The sequence below is a fragment of the Aspergillus ibericus genome (assembly GCF_003184845.1).
Source record: "Aspergillus ibericus CBS 121593 unplaced genomic scaffold BO80scaffold_2, whole genome shotgun sequence".
In the NCBI taxonomy this organism is placed as follows: Eukaryota; Fungi; Ascomycota; class Eurotiomycetes; order Eurotiales; family Aspergillaceae; genus Aspergillus; species Aspergillus ibericus.
In genome coordinates this window covers 1,140,084-1,161,945 of record NW_020292100.1, presented here as the reverse complement: position 1 = coordinate 1,161,945, position 21,862 = coordinate 1,140,084, and the positions used below count along the sequence as shown (strand labels likewise).

The window sequence follows — 21,862 nt, the reverse complement described above, 5'->3', positions numbered from 1 at the left end:
TCGGGAGGGATAGTGTATAGGTTTTTTTCTTCTGTTTGCCGGTTTTTGAGGTTTGCTTATGCTCTTGTTTGATTGTTGTGCATACTGTTTTGCTGTGTTTGTATAGTGTAAGTTTGGATGGATAATATATCGATTACACGTTGGTTTTAGGAAGATATGCCCATTCATTTCATTGATCAGTGTCGACATTCTAGAGACTACCTCAATTGTAGCGCATGCAGAATAAAGTAGGCTTGGTCCTGCCTAGCGATTAGAAGAAATGAGACATTGGACATTTGCTCATGTTCATTGGCTTCTAAGTCATATTGCCCTGTTCACTCGATCAAGATTAATTGGACTAAACTGTGTACGTTAACCCACGAAAATCTCAACGAGAACATCATTGCTCCATCCGGCCTGCAAGCCCATTGCCTTCCACGCCGCTAGGATATCCACCGCCAGCACTCTGCCTTCATCGCCGCCTTCTTTCCACACTGTGTTGCGAGGCACAGGTTTTCCGAGGATCGTGACCATGAAGTTTTCCTCGATACTCCAGTTCCACAGGTCCGACATATAGATGCCAACAGTCCCGAGAGCTTTCAAGCTGATATCGAATCGAAGTCGGCCGTTGTTTTCTAGGTAGATGTCGGAGTAAATTAGTGCGGCAGCACCGGTCATTTTGCCGATTAGGCCCAGAACCGCCACCTTCGTTGGGCTATCCGTCTTCATGTTGAACGTGTGGGTAGGATACGTTGTCAGAATCTCCCAGCCTTTCTGAGGCAATGATACGGAGACCAGTGAGCCCGTGTCCGAGACTTGCAAGTTCTCGGCAACCATGCCGCTGGTGTGTGCGCGGATGATGTACTCGCCCTGGGAATCGTGGTGGATGCCAGGAAAATCTAACAAGTGGACCATGGTGGATTTCTCAGTAGTGGAGATATTAAACAGACCCAGAATTCCGCTACCGGTTCGTGCCCAGCCGGTGTAGGTACCTACACGGACGATATGGCCCTCGTTATAGTCGTGGTACATGTCCATAGCGCGACCGATCAGGCTTGGCCGAAGAATCACGGTTGCCCCGTGTATGGTCGGAGCGGTCATTTGCTCAATCAACGAGACGTCATGCCTGCCTGGCTCATCCGTGATATAGACCGGGCCGCCAGAGACACAACGTGCCGCGGCGTGGAATCCGGCATAGGGGTGGCTTGTCTGAAACATGTCCCAGTCTGGGACCACGTTCAAGTACCGGGTAAGCAGCGCATTATGAGCATTACAGAATATATGCCAGGGATGGGATGCTTCGATGTCGGGGAAGAAGTCGTCCGAGTTCCGCAGAGGAATAGTGGGCTTATTGGTTGGAAGCTGTGAATGGAAGATGGCCTGTGGGAACATCGACATGCAAGATATAGCCCTCGAGCTAAAGTGTCTCAGTGTGGAGATGGACCAGGCGTCCTGGTAGGCAGTTATAAAATTCCGCCGGTCTTCCGGATCTTTGATCAAATCCAGGAAGAACTGAGCATCTGCCTTGACGGAATCCACCCCGATTGACGCAAGATATCTGTAGAAGTCGTCATAGAACCGTTGGACATCATCCGGGTCAATTGCTAGAATTGATCCTCTCTCAAACGCATGCGAGATAGCGCCTCCTACAGCTGGCACTTTGAGTTCAACTCTTTTGGTCTTGTACTTCTTGGCAAGTTCACCCTCCGATGAGATGCCTCCCCAGTATCCAAGCATAGCATGCCAGACTGCAATGTGCTCGATGTTTGGGTGGCTTCGCCGGATAGATTCGATGGTTTGCTTGAAACCCTTGGGAAAAGCATCGGGATTTCCTTCAAACTGCCTCCAGCCCCTCTTGAACTGCGAGTCCGCATCGTCCAGTGTCTGCCAATTGTCGTCGATAATCAGGTTGGCTATCTTGATCCCATGCGATTTGAGTGAATCGAGACCACGAAGGATTTTCTCTTCCGTCAGATTCTGGCCCAGTCCATTCCAGGTACAATAGGTCAAGCCATCGTACCACTCTGCTAACCACTGTGCCTTCACGTCCTTTTCGACCACAACGATGTCATCCGGTGGTGGTGACACCGGGGCTCGGACTGTTTCAGATTCCTCCTGCTCGGCATATGGCCTTAGGAGCTTGCGTGCCTCGTATATGATTGCACTCATGGCAACCTCGAAATCCTCCGCAGCAGATGCCAAGATTTCGAACTTGGAGGACTTCGTATTATCACTGAGGGATTTAACCACTACCTCGCCATTCTCGCCCGATCCAAAGGTCGTCAACACATTGTCCGTTCCAGACAGTCCCAGAAGAACGAGATGAATTCCATCTTTCCGAAGAAAGGAGCACATGATGGCATCCTCAGTCAACGCAAATTTTCCTTGTCCATGCCTTGGTCCGAGCCATGGAGTCCAGATCCGCACCAAGGCAAAGTACCTCGCGACTGATACTGGCACCCCAAGAGCCAGCTCCTGGTCCCCGGATGCACCTTCGCGAGCTGGCTTGGCTTCTCCAGAAAGATGCCACAAATTCGACCCAGGAGCTTCACTTTTCTTAGGCTGGATTTCGATATCGGAAGACATGCTATCGAAATACTTCTTGAACTCCGCTGAGGTCGACTCTGAGGAGTTGAACCCCGGCTTCGGCGAGCCAAATACCAAGACTCCGTCACTTACACTCTGCTGCTGGTTCACCCACTGCCACTCAGCATCCGGGTTGATTCGATACCGAACCGTAAATTGTGCGTATCCAGGATCTGAAGGAAGAGCAATTTCCCCGGAGAAGACATGACGGAAATATTTATATTCTTCCGCGCTGCTATTCATGAGGGGTGCCACGGAAGGACTGCAATAAGCCAATGAAGACGCGGTCCACTCTGAGCTGGTGATATTATGCCATACTTGAACATCCCATGGCTGCACGGGGAATGAGGTACTTGATTCTAGGACCACTGTGAAATTGATCTATCGAGATCAGCTATCGGCGGCATCGTGACTGGTAGGAGCTACTATCTACCGTATCAGGCTTCTGGGACCCCGTAGGCTTTGCACCCCTTGGACGACAGGTTACTTGGCCCAAGGGAGGATAGCACGTCACTCGAGCGAGCAAGCTCATCTGTGCCGGACGAATAAACTTGATCTGGGATCTCTTGATGTTCTTGCGATCGGGCCCGCAGATCGGCAGGGTCGATCTATGTCTTGTATTGGCTTGCATCTGGACCGGTGGCAGGGACTATCAAGGGAGGATGCTCAGTGAAGGAGGAAGATGGCACGAGAGAGTAGTCCATCTGAGCTCTAAGCTGGGGGGTGGAAGAAGCTGGGGGCCTTGCGGGGATGGGGGGGGGGGGGGGGGGGGGGAAGAGGAAGGTGTAGGATGATGTGGCGATGCGGTGAGGGGAAGTACCCCCATCCTTGATTGGCTTGCTGCACTCGCGCCTGCAGACGACGTGTTTTGGTCAACCTCCAGTATCAACCTGAGATTCGCCAGTCAAGCAGGTCAGACTCCAGACTTCATATACGTCATCACCTACCACTTCACAAGGCTATAAGCCTTCCATCCCCGCACGAGGTGAAGTCTACGTTTGGGAAGACTTGGAAGCTTCTGCCACAAACAAGCATGGGATCGTGTGTTGTATCTTGTGAATTATTTGATTATATCATCTACGCTGTATATCTAGAATTATTTGACTCGTTTATTCGATCTTGATGGCGAGCTTGCCAAAGTGCTTCCGAGCCCACTGTTTCAATCGGTTAGTATCATGCCAATTGTCTTGAACAAGCCTACTCACCATGTACTCGTATGCCTCCCTAGTCTGCTCCAGGGTAAAGACCTTCTCGTCCACTACCGGGTGGATGTTGTTGGCCTCAATGGCCCTAACCATGTCGTTCATCATGGCCTTGCTACCGACGTAAATACCCCGGACAGTGCAGATGTGGCCCAGAGTATCAAGGACGTTTGGCATGGTCTTGGGGTCAACTCCTCCAACAAACCCGATGATGCTGATCACGCCCTCAAACTTGATACACTTGAAACTTTGGTTGAGGGTGCCGCTGCCTCCGACCTCGACAATGTGATCGACACCAGCATTGTCAGGGGTGAGACTGCGAGCCACATCTCCCCAGTTGGGCTCGGTCTTGTAGTTAATGACGTGGTCGGCGCCCAGCTCCTTCAATTTCTTCTCCTTTTCTGCGGACGAGGTCGTGGCAATGACCCTTGCGCCGGCCGCTTTGGCGAACTAGCGAGTCATCCATCAGTTTACTGTGTGTTTCTCAAGCCTGGATGAAGACCTACCTGCAAAGCGAAAATGCTAACACCACCTGTTCCCTGCACCAACACGGTCTGGCCAGGCTGCAAAGGCTTCAATCCGTACAGAGCATTCCAACTCGTGAGAGCAGCGCACGAGAGGGTGCTGGACTCCAGGCAACTGAGGTTCTGGGGGCACTTGACCAGACCATTTTCGTTGAAGACACCGTATTGACGGAGAGTACCGTCAATCACGCCACCAAGGCCAGAGCTGGCGGCCTTGCCATCAACGGGGCCATACTGGTGGTCCTGGTTGAACAAAGTGACGACCTTGTCACCCTTCTTGAACAGGGAGACCTTGGATCCGGCGTCAACCACCTCACCAGCACCGTCGGAGCCAGGAACGACGGGGAAGTTGAGCGCAAAAGGGTATTTTCCCTGCGGAAACAAAGAGCAACTGTCAGTAGGAACGATGGTTAGGGCGGGAAATGAAGAACGCACCTGTGGGATGATCAGGTCACGGAAGTTCAGCGAAGCTGCATGGAACTTCACCAAGACCTCGTTTTCACCGACTTTTGGGATCGGCGCATCGCCAAAAGTGAGGCCATCAAAGCCATTATCCTTGTTCAGGACGGTCCACTGCTTCTGAGATGTGGAACCCATTGTTCGTATTTTGTTGTGATGTGGTTAAGTGTACACTTTTTATGGCAACAGAATCCGTTGGAACCTGGCTTGACTTTTGGTGGGGGATATATAGCTTATAGAGCAGCTTTTGAACATTGAGGTAAGTGGGCAAGCTCCACTTGATTGACCGTATGCTTAATAAGGACCGCAATTCCTAACGGCAACAAAGGTTCGGGATATGGAGACCGGATAGGAATCAGCAAATCATGGCAATCATAGAAAACTGTTGTCTCCAAGGTGTTCCTTGCTGATAAATCCATGCTGTGCCGAATTCTTGGGTTCTTCCATGCAAGTGGGGTTGGATAAGTACTATTCCGTATGTATCTCGAAAGATCGACAGAATTGGTGAAGCCTTCGTCTGCCACAGTAATGGACCATCGCTTTTTGGCTGTTCATGTTAACCGTAGCCAAAGCCATCCAGATTGCATGTCTTGCGTGGTTGCGATGAGGCCGGTGGGCCGGGAGCCCCGCCAAGGCGAGAGCAGACTTTTCTGTTTGGATTCAATTTCCTTTCTTCCGGTTACTTGATCGGGTTATATCCACCGACGAGTATCTTGGACCGAGAATTTCTTGCCATATAGCCATCGCGATGTTTAACATGACATGTATGTCAGCGGGATATTATAGTCCGACAAAACGATCAGTTGCGGCATGCTCCTTCTCTCATAGTGGGCAATGGCGGTGGGGCACTGGGCCGTTGGAGGGACAACCGCTCGCCGGGTTCAAAAACCTGGCTTCTAGAAGCCGGGAAAACCGTCGGTCAGCCTCATCGGAGACGTCGAATCCAGGATGTAACGGGTTGACAAGGATAAGCTGTTCCTGGCAGTCTTCGGTGTAAGCTCCAATCTCCAAAGAGCTTATGCTCATCTTGTGGCCCGTCTTCTGCCGGCTCGCATGGCCAGACGCGTGCCCCACCATCAGATAAGCCGAAGGAACTCCGCGTCGGCTTTTATGCGCGTCCCTCTGCAGGCCGATGCAAAGACTGACGACATTGAAATACTGGTGTCGAAGAGTGCAAAAGACTGCAGTTTGAACACTGGATCACTCGGCGATTAGCCACACAGGTTTTGAGGTGGCATACACTTCGCAGACGACCTATAATATTTTATGGCCATTTCTACCATGTACGTTTCGTGCATTCACCCACATCCTGGACGGTCTGAGGGCTGTCAATTAGCCAGGTAATCCCTCATACTGGTAAACTGGGACCCTCGGTGAGTATATAATAATCAATGCATCTACCTGTGTGTCACCGGTGGTGATGCCGTCATCTCAACAAATAATGTCATCTTCTGGAGTACGAGCGACGCATTTCTTGGTGCTAGAGCGGTCCCGCAATCACCACCCAACAAACAGGCTAGGCTTTGCGATAATTCCGGGTACAGTCAATGACATGAAATACTTCCGATCGGATCTAGATTACACAGATCCCCTCTTTGAAGAACTTAGTCTGCAGAAATACTGTGTAGTTGGTCAAGCGGCGAAGTAGGAAGTATAGCCCAGGGTCCCCGGTCATTTGTTGCCGAACCAAAGCGGGACCATGAAGCATCGCGCAATTCCTCAACATGATGAGCTGACAACAATAAACGGTTAAGCATTGTATCATCCACGAATCTATGTGGACTCATACGCTCATTCGTGAATGTGATTCGACCTCGCATTACGCGGACGGGATCGACCGCAGATGAGGGGTAATCTGCTAGGTATCCCCTCATCTCTCCTGACCATGGTCCCTTTCCCCTTTCCCTGCCTTTAAAGGCTGCGCTGCTGCTTTCTGCTCACATTCTGCTAGTAAATTTCTCGGAATATCTGTGAAAAGGTCCATTCAACAACATGTCTCTGGGACGCACCTTCAAGCTTAACTCGGGATACGAGATCCCCGCCGTTGGTCTGGGGACATGGGTATGTCAACACTTCGGGATATTGCTTCGCATACTAACACGTCCAGCTATCCAAACCTCATGAGGTGGAAAACGCAGTCGAGGCAGCCCTGCGCGCCGGATACCGTCATATCGATGCCGCCGCAATCTACCAGAACGAGTCAGAAGTCGGAAATGGCTGGAAGAAATCGGGAGTGCCACGTGAAGAGATCTTTGTGAGTGCCCCTATCGCATTCGCTGTTTTCTGCATCCTTGACTGACAAATTCCTTGTTATCTTTCCTTAGATCACTAGCAAGCTGTGGAACACCCACCACCATCCTGAGAACGTAGAAGAGGCCGTCAACAAGACCCTCAAGGATCTTCAGACCGACTACCTGGATCTGTACCTGGTACGACAGCTCTCAATATCAAATTTGCACTCCGCTAATAGCCCCAGATCCACTGGCCCGTGGCATTTCCACACCAGAACAATTTCCAGCCCCCCCTTGACCCAGTCACGAAGCGCTTCCGGATCGCAGACGTCCCCATCTCCGAAACATGGAAAGCACTGGAGGCCCTTGTCGAATCGGGCAAGGTACGGAGTATCGGTGTGAGCAACTTCACCATTGAGAAGGTGGAAGAGCTGCTCAAGACTGCGAAAATCCCTCCTGCTGCGAACCAGATCGAGGCGCACCCGTACTTGCTGCAGCCTGAACTCACCCAGTACCTGAAAGATAAGGTGAGTATCCATATCATGACCAGTTTCATTCTGATCGCTAATTGGAACGCAGAACATCCTTCCTGTCGCATATAGCCCTCTGGGCAACAACATCTTCGGTCAACCTCGGTATGTCGTCCAATCTAGGCCACTTGCACTCACTAATCAACCCATAGTGTCATCGATGAGCCTCAGGTTATTGAAATTGCGAAGAAACTTAACAAAGATCCCGCTATCTTGCTGATCTCGTGGGCTGTTCAGCGCGGCACCGCCGTTCTGCCCAAGAGTGTCACCCCGTCCCGAATTGAGAGCAACTTTAACGGTATTAACCTCTTCATTTTTCTACTATAAACCAATAATCTAACAACACTGCAGATTTCATCATCCCCGACGCCGAGTTCGAAGCCTTGAACGAACTTGATCGCAACACGCGGTACAACTACCCCTTCCGCTGGGGAATTGATATCTTCGGAGAGTTGGGAGCTGAAGAGGCCGAGCGGCGGGCTGAAGAGGCTGCTGCTAAGGCAAGAGAGGAAGCTTAGACATATACTTGTAGATGCTGTCAAAGGTGTCAGTCAACTGGCCAATTCATGTGCTGCGATTACACAAGAATCAACCCATATTAGAGACAAATACCAACCACATGGCAAACAATAGAATTAACCCCCTTCTAAACTCAATCACGAAGTCTAAAAAAAACGAGAGATATATCACCTCAATGCATTCCATGAGTCAACGCATACATGCATGCCTGCATGTACAACACCACCCGCCCCGGCAAAAATCCCGACCCATCAACCAACCAACCAACCCACAATCAAATCCCTCATCAGCAAAGCAAAAGAATAAGACACCCTACATACCTCCCTCCCTCCCATAGAAAAGCAATCCAATCCAATCCCATCCGAAACAAAAATCCACCACAAAGACAAACCAAAAATGTCCCCCACCATCCAAGAAGGCCGAATAACCAAGAAAACCACTACTCCTACACGTCGGAAACGCGTCCGCGGAAAAGAGCAAATGCCGAAGACACGAAACGGCTCTACCATCGAATACAATGATAAAAAGCAGTGTAAGACAAGCCAAGTCAACCCCGTAAATAATATTAATAAGATCTATTTATTTGAGATTTGAATGTAACGGGTTAGGCTAATTCATCCGGCTCAGATCATTATAAACTCCCACTGGTTGAAAGGACCAATTTACTTGGTATTCGGGATTTTGCAGAGAGATATATCCCCGAGGAAGGGCTGAGGTATATAGGTCGTGGGTTGGGGTCTGATGATGTTGAAGGTGAACGAGAACAGAAAGAGTACAAAATATCTGTTCACGACCCATCCACTATCCCAGATACAGACCTGAACCAATGCTTTAAGCTCATCGAGGAGACATCTTCAGCTGCATATCAAGCTTCCTCGACGGGGTGGTCGCCGACCAAGAAACGGAAGGAGATGAAACTGCCTGATATGAAGTATTTGGTTGTTCGTCGGGAGGGGGACGAACATGGCGAAGGGGAGGACGTGGTCGGGTTCATATCATTCATGATCACGTATGAGGATGGGAAGGAGGCGATTTACTGCTATGAGGTTCATTTGTCGCCGAGTGTGCAGGGACAGGGGTTGGGGAAGTGGCTCATGCTTATGTTGTTGGAGATTGGGAGACGAGTGGGAATGGAGAAGGCCATGTTGACCGTGTTTAGGTCGAATGGGGTCGCGCAGAGGCTTTATGCTGCGCTGGGGTTTGAGACGGATGAGTATAGTCCGCGGCCGAGGCGGTTGAGGAATGGGACGGTTAAGGAGCCGGATTATAGGATTATGTCTATGAAGTTGGACGGGGGTCCGTATGTATAAGGGGTCTGGGGCCAGGAAATGAGGCTTATCATTGTATATAATACACAATTTACACTTGTCGTACTTCTTTGCCCCGCAGCTCGGGGTTATCATGCTCCCATTCGTCGCGGAGAGCCGCGAAGATGGTGTCCGCGAGTAGTATCGAAAGGCCAAGACTCCATACTAGGGTGATGGCGTAGAAGAAATTGGCGTTGCCAGAGCCGGCGTATATCCAAAGATGATAGAACGCGGGGCCCAGAAGCGTGGCGTAGAGAAGAGCGGAAATTGCAAAAAAGGTGTATCGCATCACTAGATGACTTTAGCTGAGGTCAGCACGTGCGATGCAGAGGTACTCACAAGGGAAGAGGTGGCGGTAGAGTGGAAGGAGGGCGAAGTATAACGATGCATCGGAGATGCTAGGATAAGGCTTGAAGATGGCGAAAATCCCCAAAAGCGACGTGAGCACAAACAAGGGCTGCCGGCGCAATCGCAGTGTGAGACCACCCATGTATGCAGCTAGATGCAGCCAGAAGACTCCAAGGAAGAACTCTCGGAACGAGTCGAAGATCTCAATGAAGAAGTACCACCAAAGGCCCACATTGGGGGTCAGGTCAGGGACGAGCAACTGGAAACCATATGTTGCAGAGATGAAGGTGTAAAAGTCACCAATCAATAAAGTGGATACCCCAAGTAGCCCTGCAATGCATATAATAAAGATTGCAAAGTGTTGAAGAGCGAACGATGCGACCCCGGAGGACGTCTTAGCCTTCTGAGCTCGCTGGTCGTAGCAGAGAAGAACAAGCGGAATGAAGAGAAGCGCAGGGTATATTGATAGGTATGACGCAAATCCCAGAGCGAGCATCGCGTTCAGGCTGTTCCCGGTAACGGCACTTGAAAAGGCGTATAGAATCCCAGTCGTAGTAAACACCCCAGTTGACCGGCCTAGACATGTTGCAACGGTGAAGGGATTGAAAAGGAACCTGACAGCGTTAGCGCGTGTGAAACCAAGTATACAAAGACCACCAATACCATGCTGCAATTGACACTCCATCCCATCTAATATGCTTCCGCAATGCCGAATAGAATCTCCCCGAGACCGCCTGTCCTGAATCCGAAATGGTAGCCAAAGCGTTCGCGTTCACGAGATCTATTAATGAGTAGAATACCACAGTCGGTAGAGGGAAGGATTGAGCGTTCGGTAAGAGAGAAAATAGAGGAAGAAGTAGCGGTGCCTGTGCTGTCAGAATGAGCGCCCATTGGTGTCAAGGCATCGCGCCATACCTGGTGGAAGACGCCGCCATCGTAGGGAGAAACATTGCGGGTGTAGAGGAAAAGGCCTTCTTGAACTATAAAACACAAAATAAGTAAGCCGCCCAATTCTTCACTTCCAACTCCGACTTACGTCGTTTGAAACTGGTCACCGGCGTCGAGACCTCGACCCTGCCCGTCAACAAGTCGGGGAGTGAGGGGAACAGCACTAAGAGAAGAAGTCGCAGGGCCAGAGCACCACCAAACACGGCAGCTTTCCTGTGATCGACCCCCATGCTGACATCAAAAATCTGGATAATCAGGGCATGCCCGTCCGGATCAAGAATCGGCCAATGCAGCAGCCTTAAGACGAGTCGAGGGGCCAGTTGGAGGCGGAGAGACCTCCAGCTGTCGGAGTCGCTTCACGTGCCCCGACGCCTCCGCGCATTTCCCTTTTCCGCGGTGCACGGGCCACCCGAGCTGCTGATCCAGAAAAGTATTGGAAAAAAAACTTATCGAGATTTTTTCTGGTTATCGGATTTCCTCCAATCTTCAACCCGCAAATTTTACACCAGCACCGTCGCAAAGATGGCTAAGATCAAGAAGAAGGGTATGTCTTCTCCTCTTTTTGATGCGACAATTTCACGCTGACAATCCCTTTTGCAGGAACCTCTGGCCAGGCCAAAAACTTCATCACCAGAACCCAGGCCGTGCGCAAACTTCAGATTTCCCTCCCGGATTTCCGTCGACTATGTATCTTCAAGGGTATGTATTCTTCTGTTGGGATCGAATGTTTAGACTCCGAATCGAATCATAATGCTGATCGAACCTCGTTTGTAAACAGGAATCTATCCCCGTGAGCCTCGCAACAAGAAGAAGGCCTCCAAGTCTTCCACCCCCAACACTACTTTCTACTACACGAAAGATATCCAGTTCCTTCTGCATGAGCCCCTCCTCAGAAAGTTCCGCGACCAGAAGGCGCTTGCGAAGAAGATTGCCCGGTCCCTTGGACGTGGAGAAGTCGGAGATGCATCCCGCTTGGAGAAGAACCACGCGCCCAAACTCACCTTGGACCACATCATCAAGGAGCGCTACCCGACATTCATTGACGCCCTCAGAGACCTCGACGATGCCTTGTCTCTGCTGTTCCTCTTCGCTAACCTCCCCTCTTCTGCTCACGTTCCTCCCAAGACCATTGCTCTCTGCCAGCGGGTCACCCACGAGTTCCAACATTACCTGATCACCACAAACTCTCTGCGCAAGTCTTTCTTGTCGATCAAGGGTATCTATTACCAGGCGACCATCCAGGGACAGGATATCATGTGGCTGGTGCCCTACCGCTTCGTGCAGCGAGTGAACGGCGACGTCGATTACCGTATCATGGCCACTTTCGTCGAGTTCTACACGACTCTGCTCGGATTTGTCAACTACCGCCTCTACTCGACTCTTGGTCTCCGTTACCCCCCTAAGTTCGATACCCGCAGCGATGAGAACGGTGCTGAGTTGGCGGCTTTCACTCTGGAGGGACGCACTGTTGGCGAAGCGCCCAAGGCTATCGAGGCAAACAAGCAGACGAACAAGACTTCCAACCAGGAGGTCTCCCGTGAGGTCCAAGCCAAGGTCGACAAGGTTATTAAGTCGGCAGGTCTGGATCGGACCAAGGATGAGCAAGTCGTGGAGTCCACTGAAGAGGCCTCTGATGCGATCGACAAGTTCGAACCTACCGCTCCCGAGGCCGATACCCTTCCTCAACCTGACTTGAGCGGTGACCAGGCTGGCTCTCTGTTCGCTCCTTTCGTCTTCTACGTTTCCCGTGAGGCACCCAAGGCTCCCTTGGAATTCATCCTTCGTTCCTTCGGCTGCACCAGAATCGGCTGGGACGCTGTCCTTGGCGACGGAGCTTTCACGCATGACGAGACAGATACCCGCATCACTCACCAGATCGTTGACCGGCCTTCCTTGCCCGAGGCTTCGCTGCCGGCTATTCCTGCTGCTTCAGAGGGAGCTGTCCAGAAGGTCCGCCCGGGCACTCGCATCCCCGGTAGAACCTATGTCCAGCCCCAATGGGTGTGGGACTGCATCAACGAAGGCAAGCTTCTCCGTGCCGACCTGTACGCCCCCGGTGCGACTCTCCCTCCCCATTTGAGCCCATGGGTCAAGCCTACCCGGGGTGGCTACGACCCCCGCGCCAGCTTGGCTGAGCAGGAAGAGGAGGGCGAGGCGGAGCTGGATGAGGAGAGCGACAGCGATGAGGAGATGGAAGATGCCACTGAGGAGAAGAAGGCCGATACCAAGGAGGAGTCCGAGGCTGAGAGCGAGGATGAGGAAGATATCAACGGCGGCATGGATGTTGCTGAGACTGATGACGATGAGAGTGGAAGCGAGGAGGAGGAAGATGAGGACTTTGGCGGATTCGAAGAGGAGGCCGCCTCCGAATCCGAAGATGAGGAGGAAGCCGCCCGGACACAGCACCAGAAGGAACTCGAGGCTGAGGCAGCCGGTCTTCCTTTCTCCTCTGGCGGTGCCGCTGGTGAATCATCCAAGAAGAAGTCTGCGCAGGCCAAGAAGATCGCCTCGAAGAAGCGCAAGGAGGAGGAGGAATTGGAGAGACAGAAGATGATGATGAGCCGGAAGAAGCGCAAGCTGCTCGAGAAGATGATCTACTCGAACAAGAAGCAGTCCGAGGAGGCCGCCAAGCTGCGGTCCAAGCGCAGAAAGCTCGAGAAGGGCGAGAAGGGTGGCCAGAAATGAACATAGGCACATAAAAGTTGGCTTTTCTGTGAGAATAGAATGATATCCTTGATGGGATTTGGAAGCATTCCTATAACGGCGTCTTGAGTCTTGATTTACTAGCATCAGTTTCTAGAGTGTTGTCTAATAAGTCTACACATCTAATCTGTTCAAAAGTGCACACTATTAAGACTGAATTATAGATAAACTCTGTGGACGTAGAACTGGGACGGGAAGTGCTTCAAAAATCGATGTAACTCGATAGTAGCTTGAGTACTATCCGTGATAGACAATCTATATCCGCAGGGATCTACACAGTCGCCGGTTGGCCATCTAATACAACAAATTCCCATAATATAAATCCAGCAGGGATCTAAGTCCAGTCTCAATTTTGACCCCAGGATGTACTGAGCTATTTCAAAAAGATAGATTGGTGGACACGCACTGATCGAAATGAGACCTGTATCAAGTCACGTGCAATCGACTTTTTCTCTGGCTCCGCAAGCATTCAATCTCTCCATCAACATTCCCGATTCAATTCTGAAAGGGCGCAAAATAATACTGACCTGACTGGCTGTAAGAGTACTTCCACGGCAATAAGTTCCGATGGCTAATTCTCCGAAGATAAGCTCGTGTCCACACTGCAAACTGTGACAAACATCATCAACCGAACAATCATCTAGATTGTCGCTGTCTGCGGGCTTTTTTTTGGCTTGGCACATCTATGAACAACCGAATATCCACTGCATGTGCTTAAGATAGCCACAACTGCTTTTCAGCACTTCACTGAGGCATGTCCTCGCTTTCAAGCAGGAATTCGCCGCGCTTTAGCCCGCCACAGTCAGCGCAGCCATACAGGTCCATCTTCGGAGGCCCTAGCAGTCAGGATGTTGCCGATCTGGTACCCTACCCAGAGACTCCGTTTGGCGGGGTCGATGGCCAAGCAGACCTCGATATGGCAATGGAAGAGGACCCGTTGATTGAAAACGGTCTCTCTGATGCCACCTACGTCGAGAGCGATGTCGAATCCGCCTCAGATGGAAGCAGCTATGCATCTCGCCATCAGTCACCCGAAAAGAATCTTCCGGAAACTACGGAAGATTTCCAACGTGAATCAGAGAGTCCATCGGAGCCTTCGTACCGTCCTAATAGGTTTCGGGGACCTGAATCTACGTGGAGAAATCTGACTGCCGAAGAGAGACAGAATGCCCAAGCTCTGGAAGATATCCGAGCTCGGGATCTGGCGGCGCATCTGTACAACGCTTATGCGCTCCGGGTTCGGGCTCGGGAGATAGCGAAACGGGCAACAGAGACAAATGAACAACTTCTCGATGAGATGGAGGCTTTTGCTCCCCCAAAGCGCTGGGCCGCGTGGCCTCTTCCGTCAGCGGAAGTACCGAGACCGGGTGAGGAAATTCGGAGGAGTGCTGACGATGCTTGGACACTGAGGATGCAGCCCGATCCTCGGCCAAGTGCGGAGTTGGAGGAGAATCTTATGGCGATTATGCTTCGAACAGCAAAAGAGAGGTTCCTGGCCCGGGACTGGGAATATAAAGCGAGGCCGTACACTCCACTACGAATCAAAAGGTCAACGTCTCAGGCTGAGACGCAGGAGGAGAGTACCGGCTGGGAGAGCGAGCGTGATGGAATGGATGAAGTTCCACTACGCCCTGCTGTCCAGACAGATGATGACAAGTCACGTCGGCAACTACGCCCGCTGACTCGGAATATATTGTCTCAACTCGATGATCTTCTCATGGGCCTTCATCGTGCCCGTAAGGGCGGAGTAGCAGCAGATGATAGCTCCGCGAGCGACTGGCAAACTGACACCGAGAGCATAATCTCAGGCGCCTCGTCTCCCAGGAAGAGGAAAATCGCCCTCCAGCGAGAGAGGAGTCAGTCCCGAGGAAGAAAACGCACCCGGCGGTCGTCCTGGAAAAGCGGTTCGAGCGATACTCGTTCTCGTAGTACGCATATATCAAGCGAACCTGAATCAAGCGCATTTGCCTCCTCCCAAGCAGATTCACGTTACGAATCACAGTCACAGCACTCTTCCCGCTCACGGGGGCGCTCAATCGGCAGCGATCGCCGACGATCCGGGAGTCGTGTTCGCCTTGGGATACGGGACTGGAGCGAGGTGTTGGGGGTCGCCGCCATAATAGGCTTGCCACCAGCTGTGGTGATGCGAACCTCACAAAGATGCGCGAGTCTATTTGGCGAAGACATGGCTTTCCAGGTTCTCAAGGAAGGGAAGGTCACCCAAGAGGTACAAGAGGAGGATGCAAAGGTATGGAAATACGCAGAAAGCGAGTCGGAGTCTGAGCCTGAGCCCAAATCCGAGCATGAGCCCGAACTTGAGATTGAGGCTGAAGTCTCACAACCCTCTCGACCGGCGAGTAGACGGTCACGCTCTCGTGCTGCGTCCACGAAGGGATCTACATCGCGAGCCAACAGCACAGCGCCCGAGGACGTCGGTGATGGATCTCGTCCAAAAGGCAAAGGAGAGCATCGCAAGAAAGATCTGGTATGCCCTCTTCGGTCTTGTTCTCGACACAGCAAGGGCTTCTCGCGGACCTGGAATCTCAATCTGCATATGAAGCGCATGCACCCGAATTATCGTTCCAAAAGCTCTGATGGTCGATCTTCGACTGGCACACACGGCGAAGGTGATGTTTACGATGAGTGATGTCTTATAGACTAATATACTCGGGTCAATTGCCCTTTCTCATGCCTGAAAGGAACACACAAGTCCTGTACAGTATGTATGACCTAGATCGATGGTGCTAGATGAGTATATGTAAAATATGCCGTATTACAGCGCCAGATACCGGAGGTCTGGAACCGTCCGATTGGTGGAAGCTTCCGGAGCTGCCGTGAAGGTCCTTGCCGATTGGCTATACTCACCGAGACGAGGGATAGCATATCGATATGGTATTCCTCATACATCAGTGTATTTTGCGACGAAGGATAGACAGCTCAGGGTCAAAATGACCAGATGAGTCCCATATTTAGGGTCATTTTGTACTGTAAACCCCGCAGCAGATTCACCATTACTGAATTCCTACTTCTAAACCGGCCAGCAACCCTGAACAGGAGTGGGGCGCAATCGAAGACTCCGGATGACGTCTGTCCACGTGACCGGGAGCTCCCCGCTGGACGGCCACCGGTAAGATTCGCGACGCATCGCCATTGCGAGAATCCACTGCTGGCGCCGAGAATAAATAGCTGGCCTTGTCCGGGGTTCATTGGAAACTTCTTCAGTATTTTAATTGCTAACAGACCGGCAAAGTTGTGGCAGAGCGACCCCCAAGCGCATCCCGGAATCCCTTTGCTCTCCCGCAAACCGAGGTCTCCCCCGCACTGAGCTCGGAGCGAACAGCGAAAGAGCAGCTGAAGATCTGCTCGTCCGTCAATTCCGATTGTTGGGACGATCCGTTTGGGTGCTAGTGAGTCCAGTATTTAACTAAGCAATGGAGCGAATTGTTCGCCCTGTTTCCCGGCAGCTGTTGAGACCACGCCTTCGTTATCCCTTCGCTATTCCTCCTCCCATCTACGCTAAACGCCTCTCCACCATGGGTCACACCGTCCCTCCGGTTTGTGCACATCCCCTCTTTTCTTGTCCGGGGAGAATCAGTCGCTAATCTTACCCTTCTTATAGCTCAAGGACCAGTCCCTCTTCATCCAGAAGGCTTACGTCAATGGCGAGTGGGTAGACGCTCAATCTGGCAAGACCTTTGAAGTCCACGGTAAGCCGTAACTCACCATCCAAGTCAAAAGACCAATAACTCATCACAGACCATCTCTGTAGACCCCTCATCCGGAAAGCTCATCGGCACATGCCCCGAATTCACCGCCGCCGACACTGAGAAGGCCATCCAGGCTGCTCAAGAGGCATTCCCCAAGTTCCGCACAACGCTGGCCCGCGAGCGCGCTCGCATGTTGCGCAGATGGTACCAGCTTATGATTGACAATGCAGAGGACCTAGCCACCCTGATAACTTGGGAGAATGGAAAGCCCCTCGCCGATGCCAAGGGCGAGGTGAACTACGCCGCCAGCTTTTTCGAATGGTTCAGCGAAGAGGCCCCCCGTATCTACGGTGACACCATTCCCTCCTCCGTGCCCGGTAACCGGGTCATCACCCTAAAGCAGCCCGTCGGTGTCTGCGGTCTTATCACACCATGGAACTTCCCCGCTGCCATGATCACCAGAAAGATCGCTCCCGCCCTAGCGGCTGGTTGTACCGTTGTTGCCAAGTCCCCCGGTGAGACTCCTTTCACTGCGAACGCCCTCGCCGAACTGGCCCACCGCGCTGGTATTCCCAAGGGTGTCGTCAACATCGTCACCGCCGCTCAGAACACCCCCGAGGTTGGCGAAGCCATCACCACCCACCCCGAGGTTCGGAAGGTCTCTTTCACCGGCTCCACCAACGTCGGCAAGCTTCTCATGAAGCAGGCCTCTTCCACCCTCAAGAAGGTCTCCTGGGAACTCGGCGGCAACGCCCCCTTCATTGTTTTCGATGACGTCGAGGACATCGATGCCGCTGTCGCGGGCGCTATTGCCTCCAAGTTCCGTAGCTCCGGCCAGACCTGCGTCTGCGCGAACCGGATCTACGTCCAGCGCGGCGTGTACGACGAGTTCGTCAAGCGCTTCGTGGCTAAGGTCAACGACTTCAAGCTCGGTGCTGGTTTCGAAGCCGGCATCACTCACGGCCCTGTCATCCACAACCGCGCCGTCGACAAGGTCGACGAACATGTTCGTGACGCCGTGTCCAAGGGCGCCAAGATCCTGGCTGGTGGCGAGAAGGCCTCTCACCTCGGACCTAACTTCTACCACCCCACTGTTCTTACCGAGATGAGCAAGGACATGTTGATTGCCTCCGAAGAGACGTTCGGTCCCGTGGCCGGTCTTTTCCCCTTCGAGACCGAAAAGGAGGTTGTCGACCTGGCCAACCGCGCCGAGGTCGGTCTCGCTGGTTACTTCTTCAGCGGTAACGTCAAGCGCATCTTCCGCGTCGCGGAAGCTCTGGAAGTCGGTATGGTTGGTGTCAACACGGGACTGATCAGTGACGTTGCTTCTCCGTACGTTTCCCTTCTCATCATAGACTTAAGCAGTAGTACTAACGGGATATACAGGTTCGGCGGTGTCAAGCAGAGCGGCTTCGGCCGGGAGGGAAGCAAGTACGGTATCGATGAGTTCTTGACGATCAAGAGTGTGACTTTCGGTGGTATTGAGCCTCTTCAGTAAATGGGTTCCTACAAATTATGGAGATATGATGGATAGATTGGTCGGATACCTTTTTTTTTTTTTTTGGATATGGGAACGGATTTGTTATACCATGCTACTAGCTTTACTTACGGCGCTGTTTCTTCTTATGATCTCTCTTTTCCTTTCTTCTCTTCTTATCCTTCTCCTTCCACCCCCCTAAGCCAAGCCATTACACCCCCCCCCCCCCTTTTCCGAAAATTCTCCTCCTGAGACGTCGAATAATCCCACCAAAACCCCAAATACTGCGGCTGTGACTCTGGAACCTCACACTCCGACACAAACGACGGCAGTCCACGCACAAACTCCGTATAATTAGCCAAGGGACACGAATAACCCGGACCATTCTGGCATTCCTGGAGAGGAACGACGGCTTCGTTGAGCACGAGGCGAACGAAGGTCCCGGCTGGGGCGAGCGCGGAGGAGGTACAGTTTAGGCGCTCGATGGTGAGACGTCCGCCCATGGGCACGATGTCTTCGGTTTTCCAGGGGGTGGGTGGGAAGGGGATTTGGTTGGTGGGGAGGGGGGTGGAGGGGGTGGCGATGCCGAGGGCGGTGATTATCGGGGTTATGTTGCTGTCGTGGGCGCTAGGAAAGGGGGTTAGGGTGTGGTTTGGGGGGAGGAGGGGGGAGGGGGGTCCGTACAAGTTGAAGAAGAGAGAGCCGGAGGAGGGGCCTTCGGTGAGGAGGGCTAGGGTGGCGTTGATGTAGAGGGCGCCGACGGCGCGCATGTATGAGTTTCCGGGGCTGGATGGATGGGGTTGATGTTAGAGGGTGGGTAGAGGAGGTGATGGGGGAGAGGGAGGGGGGGATTTACCCAGAGCAGTAGTAAAAATTGACGTTCCAGATATGGGAGAAACTGACCCATTCGTCGGTGGTGAAGACCTCGATCCAGTCTGATGAAGAGCGCGTGTTTAGCTCGTAGGCGGTCATTACTGCTGGTTGTTAGAAAGTGAGTGAGGTGGTCTAGAGGAAGGAAATATACGCATTAGTGAAACCACGTCTGTCCAGTTGAGGTTCAGACCAGGGTACTGAGCATTCAGTCGATCTGCCGCTACATCAAATTGTGGCAGGTAGTATGGCATGCTATCGCAGATACTCTGTGCATTATCATCTTGCTTGTGGCAAGTCGGAGTCAGACTGTCTGCGCCCTGATCACTAGATTCAGAGATGATATTGAGCCCTGCTTTGGTCGCATAGCTATCGTTACCCAAAAACCCTTCCCCGAATTTCTGGGCCGTCTCGATGACTCGTTGGAAGTCAGCAGTGAATAACGGGAGAATAGACTCCCCGTCCCAGAGGTGTCCGTAGCGTTGGCGATATTCCAGGCCATGGTTGTAGGCATCCGTCAATCCTGCATAGGGACCTGTCCAGGTCTCGGCCTCGTAGCAGTCGGAGGGCACAAAGTAGGTCCAATTCTTCAGGAAGGCTAGATCGCCGGTGTAGTTATCGGCGAGGGTGTCGTTGACTTTCTTTAGGGCTTGTTCAATGGAAGCCCCTTCTCCGGATGCGGGATATCGTTCGCCGTGTCTTTTGATCATGATGACTTGATCGACAGAGCATTGCGCTGGAGTGTCGCGACTGACTCCGTAAGAAACGCGGTCCACGTAGGGACCACGGACTCCGTCATATTTGAGGAAATTCTCTCCGTCGAAGGTTTGCTGGGAGATAAGTGAACTGTCGAAGACGAAGGAGCTGGCCAGCGCAGTCGCTGCTGGGATGGAGCATAGAGAAATAATTCCTGCCAATAATCGCTCCATGACGACGGTGACAGTTGATGATAGAGAGTAAAGCTATGGCTGGGGGTCTGCTTGTTCAGGGGGCCGCATCCACGGTATGCGCGTTCTAGATCATTGGTATGCAGTGCGGAAAATGACTTCATTCAGGTATGGCAGAAGGACCTGTGGCAGGCGATCAGAGTATGTATAATTTCAATATGGCCGAGTCTAGGACGCATCCCTTGCATGCTGCCACGGGAATAACGTAATCCTGCGGAGTCTACTGCTCAGTGACTCAAACACATCTGAGGGATTCTTACCACGATCAGGATGTTAAGCCCACATATGACCCTTGTGCAAGGATACAAAAAGGCACAGCCGTGAGAAGATCGGCTCTGGAGGTGTCGCGTGAGGTACCCCGCCCGTCCGAGTTGCAATTGTCCCCTCAAACCACCCCCCAAAAACGGTCCACTCGGAAGAGATAGCCAAAGAAAAAGACAATTCCATGTATAGACACAATTAATGTACAGACAATGCAACAAAGCGCCTAACCAACCAGTTGGTCGTATCCCATAGCAAATGCGCGGGTTTCCCGTTGTCGAGACCCCGTAGCCGTACACCCACCCACCATCTATGCTTTCACGATCACCGTGGCGATATCATGTAGTGGGATTATTCTCCTCGGCTCCGGCTTGATGTCCAATGCATGCAAGCAATTCCCGTTCGAAGGTACGCTCATTCTCTCATGCTCTTGCTGTCGTTCCCACATCTATTTCCCTTGACGCTGCTTGTGCTTCGGGTTCTTGGAGCTATTGCGCACATATGTCAGTGATCATGACATAATGACTTGCAGCGCGCATCAATGTAACCTTACCAGATAATGTAAACGCGGTTCTTTCTCCGCACGGGCTGTAGTTCACGCTTGGTTAGCTTCACCCCACCCCAACGAATGCAGATCCTTCCAGATTGTATTCTCTCCAGTAGTAGGAGAGGCCCGTCCGGAGTATCATACCTTGCACCCGTCACACAGCCGCTTAACCGATGAGCGCGTCTTCATCCCCCGGACCTGCTCAACCTGTCTCACTGTCGACCCCAAGCTAGCAACACCCACATTGCTGGTCTGCTTGCTCGAGCGCAAAAGGCGAAGGCCATTGCCGAGGGACAGCCTGGCGATTTGCGAAAAAGGCCGCGAAACGAGAGCGGCGGACCGGCGAGAGAAGGAGGGGAGAATTTGGCGGAGGGCACCGGTCGAGGCCCCAAGGACGGAACGGAAAGACAGCATGGTGTCAGATGGCGGATGGTCAATCCTTCTAGAGCCGCCGGAAATCTGCAAGAGGACAAGAAAGCTCGAGAAAACGTAGACTCGAGACCGCCGCGATGCTCTCTATCTTGTTCGATTGTTCGGAAACCCTTCGGAGCAAATGCTGGCCGGAGTTTCTGTACCGCCGGTCCCCGGGGTCCTCAGTGGGCACCCCTGATTGGGTGGATTCGTTGGCCAATCATAACGTGCACATAGGACTAGAGCATCTATAAGGATCGATATGACAGTATGGATAATCGTCTAAAGGTCTAATACCCTCTGCGA

At 52.2% G+C, this 21,862-nt stretch overlaps 10 protein-coding genes across 10 annotated transcripts; 5 read left to right on the top strand and 5 right to left on the bottom strand.

Annotated features, from left to right (window-relative positions):
• Positions 1-278: 278 nt before the first annotated feature.
• On the bottom strand, positions 279-3,315 carry BO80DRAFT_397256 (putative raffinose synthase protein Sip1). The gene is made up of 2 exons (XM_025717372.1): positions 2,999-3,315; positions 279-2,946 (listed from the first exon to the last, which is right to left on the bottom strand). The coding sequence occupies exons 1-2, from the start codon at positions 3,194-3,196 to the stop codon at positions 352-354; spliced, it is 2,793 nt and encodes a 930-aa protein (XP_025580255.1). The 5' UTR covers positions 3,197-3,315; the 3' UTR covers positions 279-351.
• Positions 3,316-3,674: 359 nt separating this feature from the next.
• On the bottom strand, positions 3,675-4,888 carry BO80DRAFT_344637 (zinc-dependent alcohol dehydrogenase family protein; the record flags this gene model as incomplete). The annotated part of the gene is made up of 4 exons (XM_025715284.1): positions 3,675-3,719; positions 3,771-4,217; positions 4,274-4,663; positions 4,727-4,888. 4 exons carry the CDS (start codon positions 4,886-4,888, stop codon positions 3,675-3,677), a joined length of 1,044 nt encoding a protein of 347 aa, XP_025580254.1.
• Positions 4,889-6,666: 1,778 nt separating this feature from the next.
• BO80DRAFT_421124 (aldo/keto reductase) lies at positions 6,667-8,139 on the top strand. The gene is made up of 7 exons (XM_025718530.1): positions 6,667-6,811; positions 6,858-7,004; positions 7,075-7,179; positions 7,227-7,508; positions 7,561-7,616; positions 7,664-7,809; positions 7,863-8,139. The coding sequence occupies exons 1-7, from the start codon at positions 6,743-6,745 to the stop codon at positions 8,027-8,029; spliced, it is 972 nt and encodes a 323-aa protein (XP_025580253.1). The 5' UTR covers positions 6,667-6,742; the 3' UTR covers positions 8,030-8,139.
• Positions 8,140-8,299: 160 nt separating this feature from the next.
• BO80DRAFT_397248 (N-terminal L-serine N(alpha)-acetyltransferase NAT4) lies at positions 8,300-9,364 on the top strand. The gene is made up of 2 exons (XM_025717371.1): positions 8,300-8,562; positions 8,658-9,364. The coding sequence occupies exons 1-2, from the start codon at positions 8,427-8,429 to the stop codon at positions 9,338-9,340; spliced, it is 819 nt and encodes a 272-aa protein (XP_025580252.1). The 5' UTR covers positions 8,300-8,426; the 3' UTR covers positions 9,341-9,364.
• A 25-nt stretch (positions 9,365-9,389) lies between these two features.
• BO80DRAFT_344893 (GPI-anchor transamidase subunit GAB1) lies at positions 9,390-10,863 on the bottom strand (the record flags this gene model as incomplete). Its single annotated transcript, XM_025715299.1, has 5 exons — positions 9,390-9,628; positions 9,677-10,299; positions 10,343-10,551; positions 10,601-10,665; positions 10,722-10,863. 5 exons carry the CDS (start codon positions 10,861-10,863, stop codon positions 9,390-9,392), a joined length of 1,278 nt encoding a protein of 425 aa, XP_025580251.1.
• Positions 10,864-11,084: 221 nt separating this feature from the next.
• Positions 11,085-13,469, top strand: nop7 (mRNA-binding ribosome synthesis protein NOP7). The gene is made up of 3 exons (XM_025717370.1): positions 11,085-11,177; positions 11,234-11,332; positions 11,412-13,469. The coding sequence occupies exons 1-3, from the start codon at positions 11,156-11,158 to the stop codon at positions 13,316-13,318; spliced, it is 2,028 nt and encodes a 675-aa protein (XP_025580250.1). The 5' UTR covers positions 11,085-11,155; the 3' UTR covers positions 13,319-13,469.
• A 367-nt stretch (positions 13,470-13,836) lies between these two features.
• BO80DRAFT_397240 (uncharacterized protein) lies at positions 13,837-16,018 on the top strand. The gene is made up of 2 exons (XM_025717369.1): positions 13,837-13,856; positions 13,898-16,018. Exon 2 carries the CDS (start codon positions 14,091-14,093, stop codon positions 15,981-15,983), a length of 1,893 nt encoding a protein of 630 aa, XP_025580249.1. The 5' UTR covers positions 13,837-13,856; positions 13,898-14,090; the 3' UTR covers positions 15,984-16,018.
• A 490-nt stretch (positions 16,019-16,508) lies between these two features.
• Positions 16,509-18,620, top strand: BO80DRAFT_372206 (NAD-dependent succinate-semialdehyde dehydrogenase). The gene is made up of 4 exons (XM_025716518.1): positions 16,509-16,890; positions 16,956-17,043; positions 17,106-18,375; positions 18,430-18,620. The coding sequence occupies exons 1-4, from the start codon at positions 16,768-16,770 to the stop codon at positions 18,539-18,541; spliced, it is 1,593 nt and encodes a 530-aa protein (XP_025580248.1). The 5' UTR covers positions 16,509-16,767; the 3' UTR covers positions 18,542-18,620.
• A 76-nt stretch (positions 18,621-18,696) lies between these two features.
• BO80DRAFT_344219 (histidine phosphatase family protein) lies at positions 18,697-20,319 on the bottom strand (the record flags this gene model as incomplete). The annotated part of the gene is made up of 4 exons (XM_025715266.1): positions 18,697-19,147; positions 19,205-19,306; positions 19,377-19,494; positions 19,545-20,319. 4 exons carry the CDS (start codon positions 20,317-20,319, stop codon positions 18,697-18,699), a joined length of 1,446 nt encoding a protein of 481 aa, XP_025580247.1.
• Positions 20,320-20,762: 443 nt separating this feature from the next.
• On the bottom strand, positions 20,763-21,666 carry BO80DRAFT_421119 (50S ribosomal protein L36). The gene is made up of 3 exons (XM_025718529.1): positions 21,290-21,666; positions 21,152-21,186; positions 20,763-21,086 (listed from the first exon to the last, which is right to left on the bottom strand). Exons 1-3 carry the CDS (start codon positions 21,557-21,559, stop codon positions 21,047-21,049), a joined length of 345 nt encoding a protein of 114 aa, XP_025580246.1. The 5' UTR covers positions 21,560-21,666; the 3' UTR covers positions 20,763-21,046.
• Positions 21,667-21,862: the final 196 nt, after the last annotated feature.

Bases quoted from the DNA above. Each gene is read 5' to 3' on its own strand.
- BO80DRAFT_397256 (XM_025717372.1), bottom strand. From the start codon at position 3,196: ATGCAAGCCAATACAAGACATAGATCGACCCTGCCGATCTGCGGGCCC. The intron at 2,947-2,998 runs GTAGATAGTAGC...TGATCTCGATAG, and splicing joins GGTCCCAGAAGCCTGATACG to ATCAATTTCACAGTGGTCCT.
- BO80DRAFT_421124 (XM_025718530.1), top strand. From the start codon at position 6,743: ATGTCTCTGGGACGCACCTTCAAGCTTAACTCGGGATACGAGATCCCC. The intron at 6,812-6,857 runs GTATGTCAACAC...TAACACGTCCAG, and splicing joins CCGTTGGTCTGGGGACATGG to CTATCCAAACCTCATGAGGT. The intron at 7,180-7,226 runs GTACGACAGCTC...TAATAGCCCCAG, and splicing joins ACTACCTGGATCTGTACCTG to ATCCACTGGCCCGTGGCATT.
- BO80DRAFT_397248 (XM_025717371.1), top strand. From the start codon at position 8,427: ATGTCCCCCACCATCCAAGAAGGCCGAATAACCAAGAAAACCACTACT. The intron at 8,563-8,657 runs GTAAGACAAGCC...CATCCGGCTCAG, and splicing joins ATACAATGATAAAAAGCAGT to ATCATTATAAACTCCCACTG.
- nop7 (XM_025717370.1), top strand. From the start codon at position 11,156: ATGGCTAAGATCAAGAAGAAGG. The intron at 11,178-11,233 runs GTATGTCTTCTC...TCCCTTTTGCAG, and splicing joins GGCTAAGATCAAGAAGAAGG to GAACCTCTGGCCAGGCCAAA. The intron at 11,333-11,411 runs GTATGTATTCTT...GTTTGTAAACAG, and splicing joins TCGACTATGTATCTTCAAGG to GAATCTATCCCCGTGAGCCT.
- BO80DRAFT_397240 (XM_025717369.1), top strand. From the start codon at position 14,091: ATGTCCTCGCTTTCAAGCAGGAATTCGCCGCGCTTTAGCCCGCCACAG.
- BO80DRAFT_372206 (XM_025716518.1), top strand. From the start codon at position 16,768: ATGGAGCGAATTGTTCGCCCTGTTTCCCGGCAGCTGTTGAGACCACGC. The intron at 16,891-16,955 runs GTTTGTGCACAT...CCCTTCTTATAG, and splicing joins TGGGTCACACCGTCCCTCCG to CTCAAGGACCAGTCCCTCTT. The intron at 17,044-17,105 runs GTAAGCCGTAAC...CCATCTCTGTAG, and splicing joins CAAGACCTTTGAAGTCCACG to ACCCCTCATCCGGAAAGCTC.
- BO80DRAFT_421119 (XM_025718529.1), bottom strand. From the start codon at position 21,559: ATGCTGTCTTTCCGTTCCGTCCTTGGGGCCTCGACCGGTGCCCTCCGC. The intron at 21,187-21,289 runs GTATGATACTCC...CGTGAACTACAG, and splicing joins GGCTGTGTGACGGGTGCAAG to CCCGTGCGGAGAAAGAACCG. The intron at 21,087-21,151 runs GTAAGGTTACAT...TGTGCGCAATAG, and splicing joins AACCGCGTTTACATTATCTG to CTCCAAGAACCCGAAGCACA.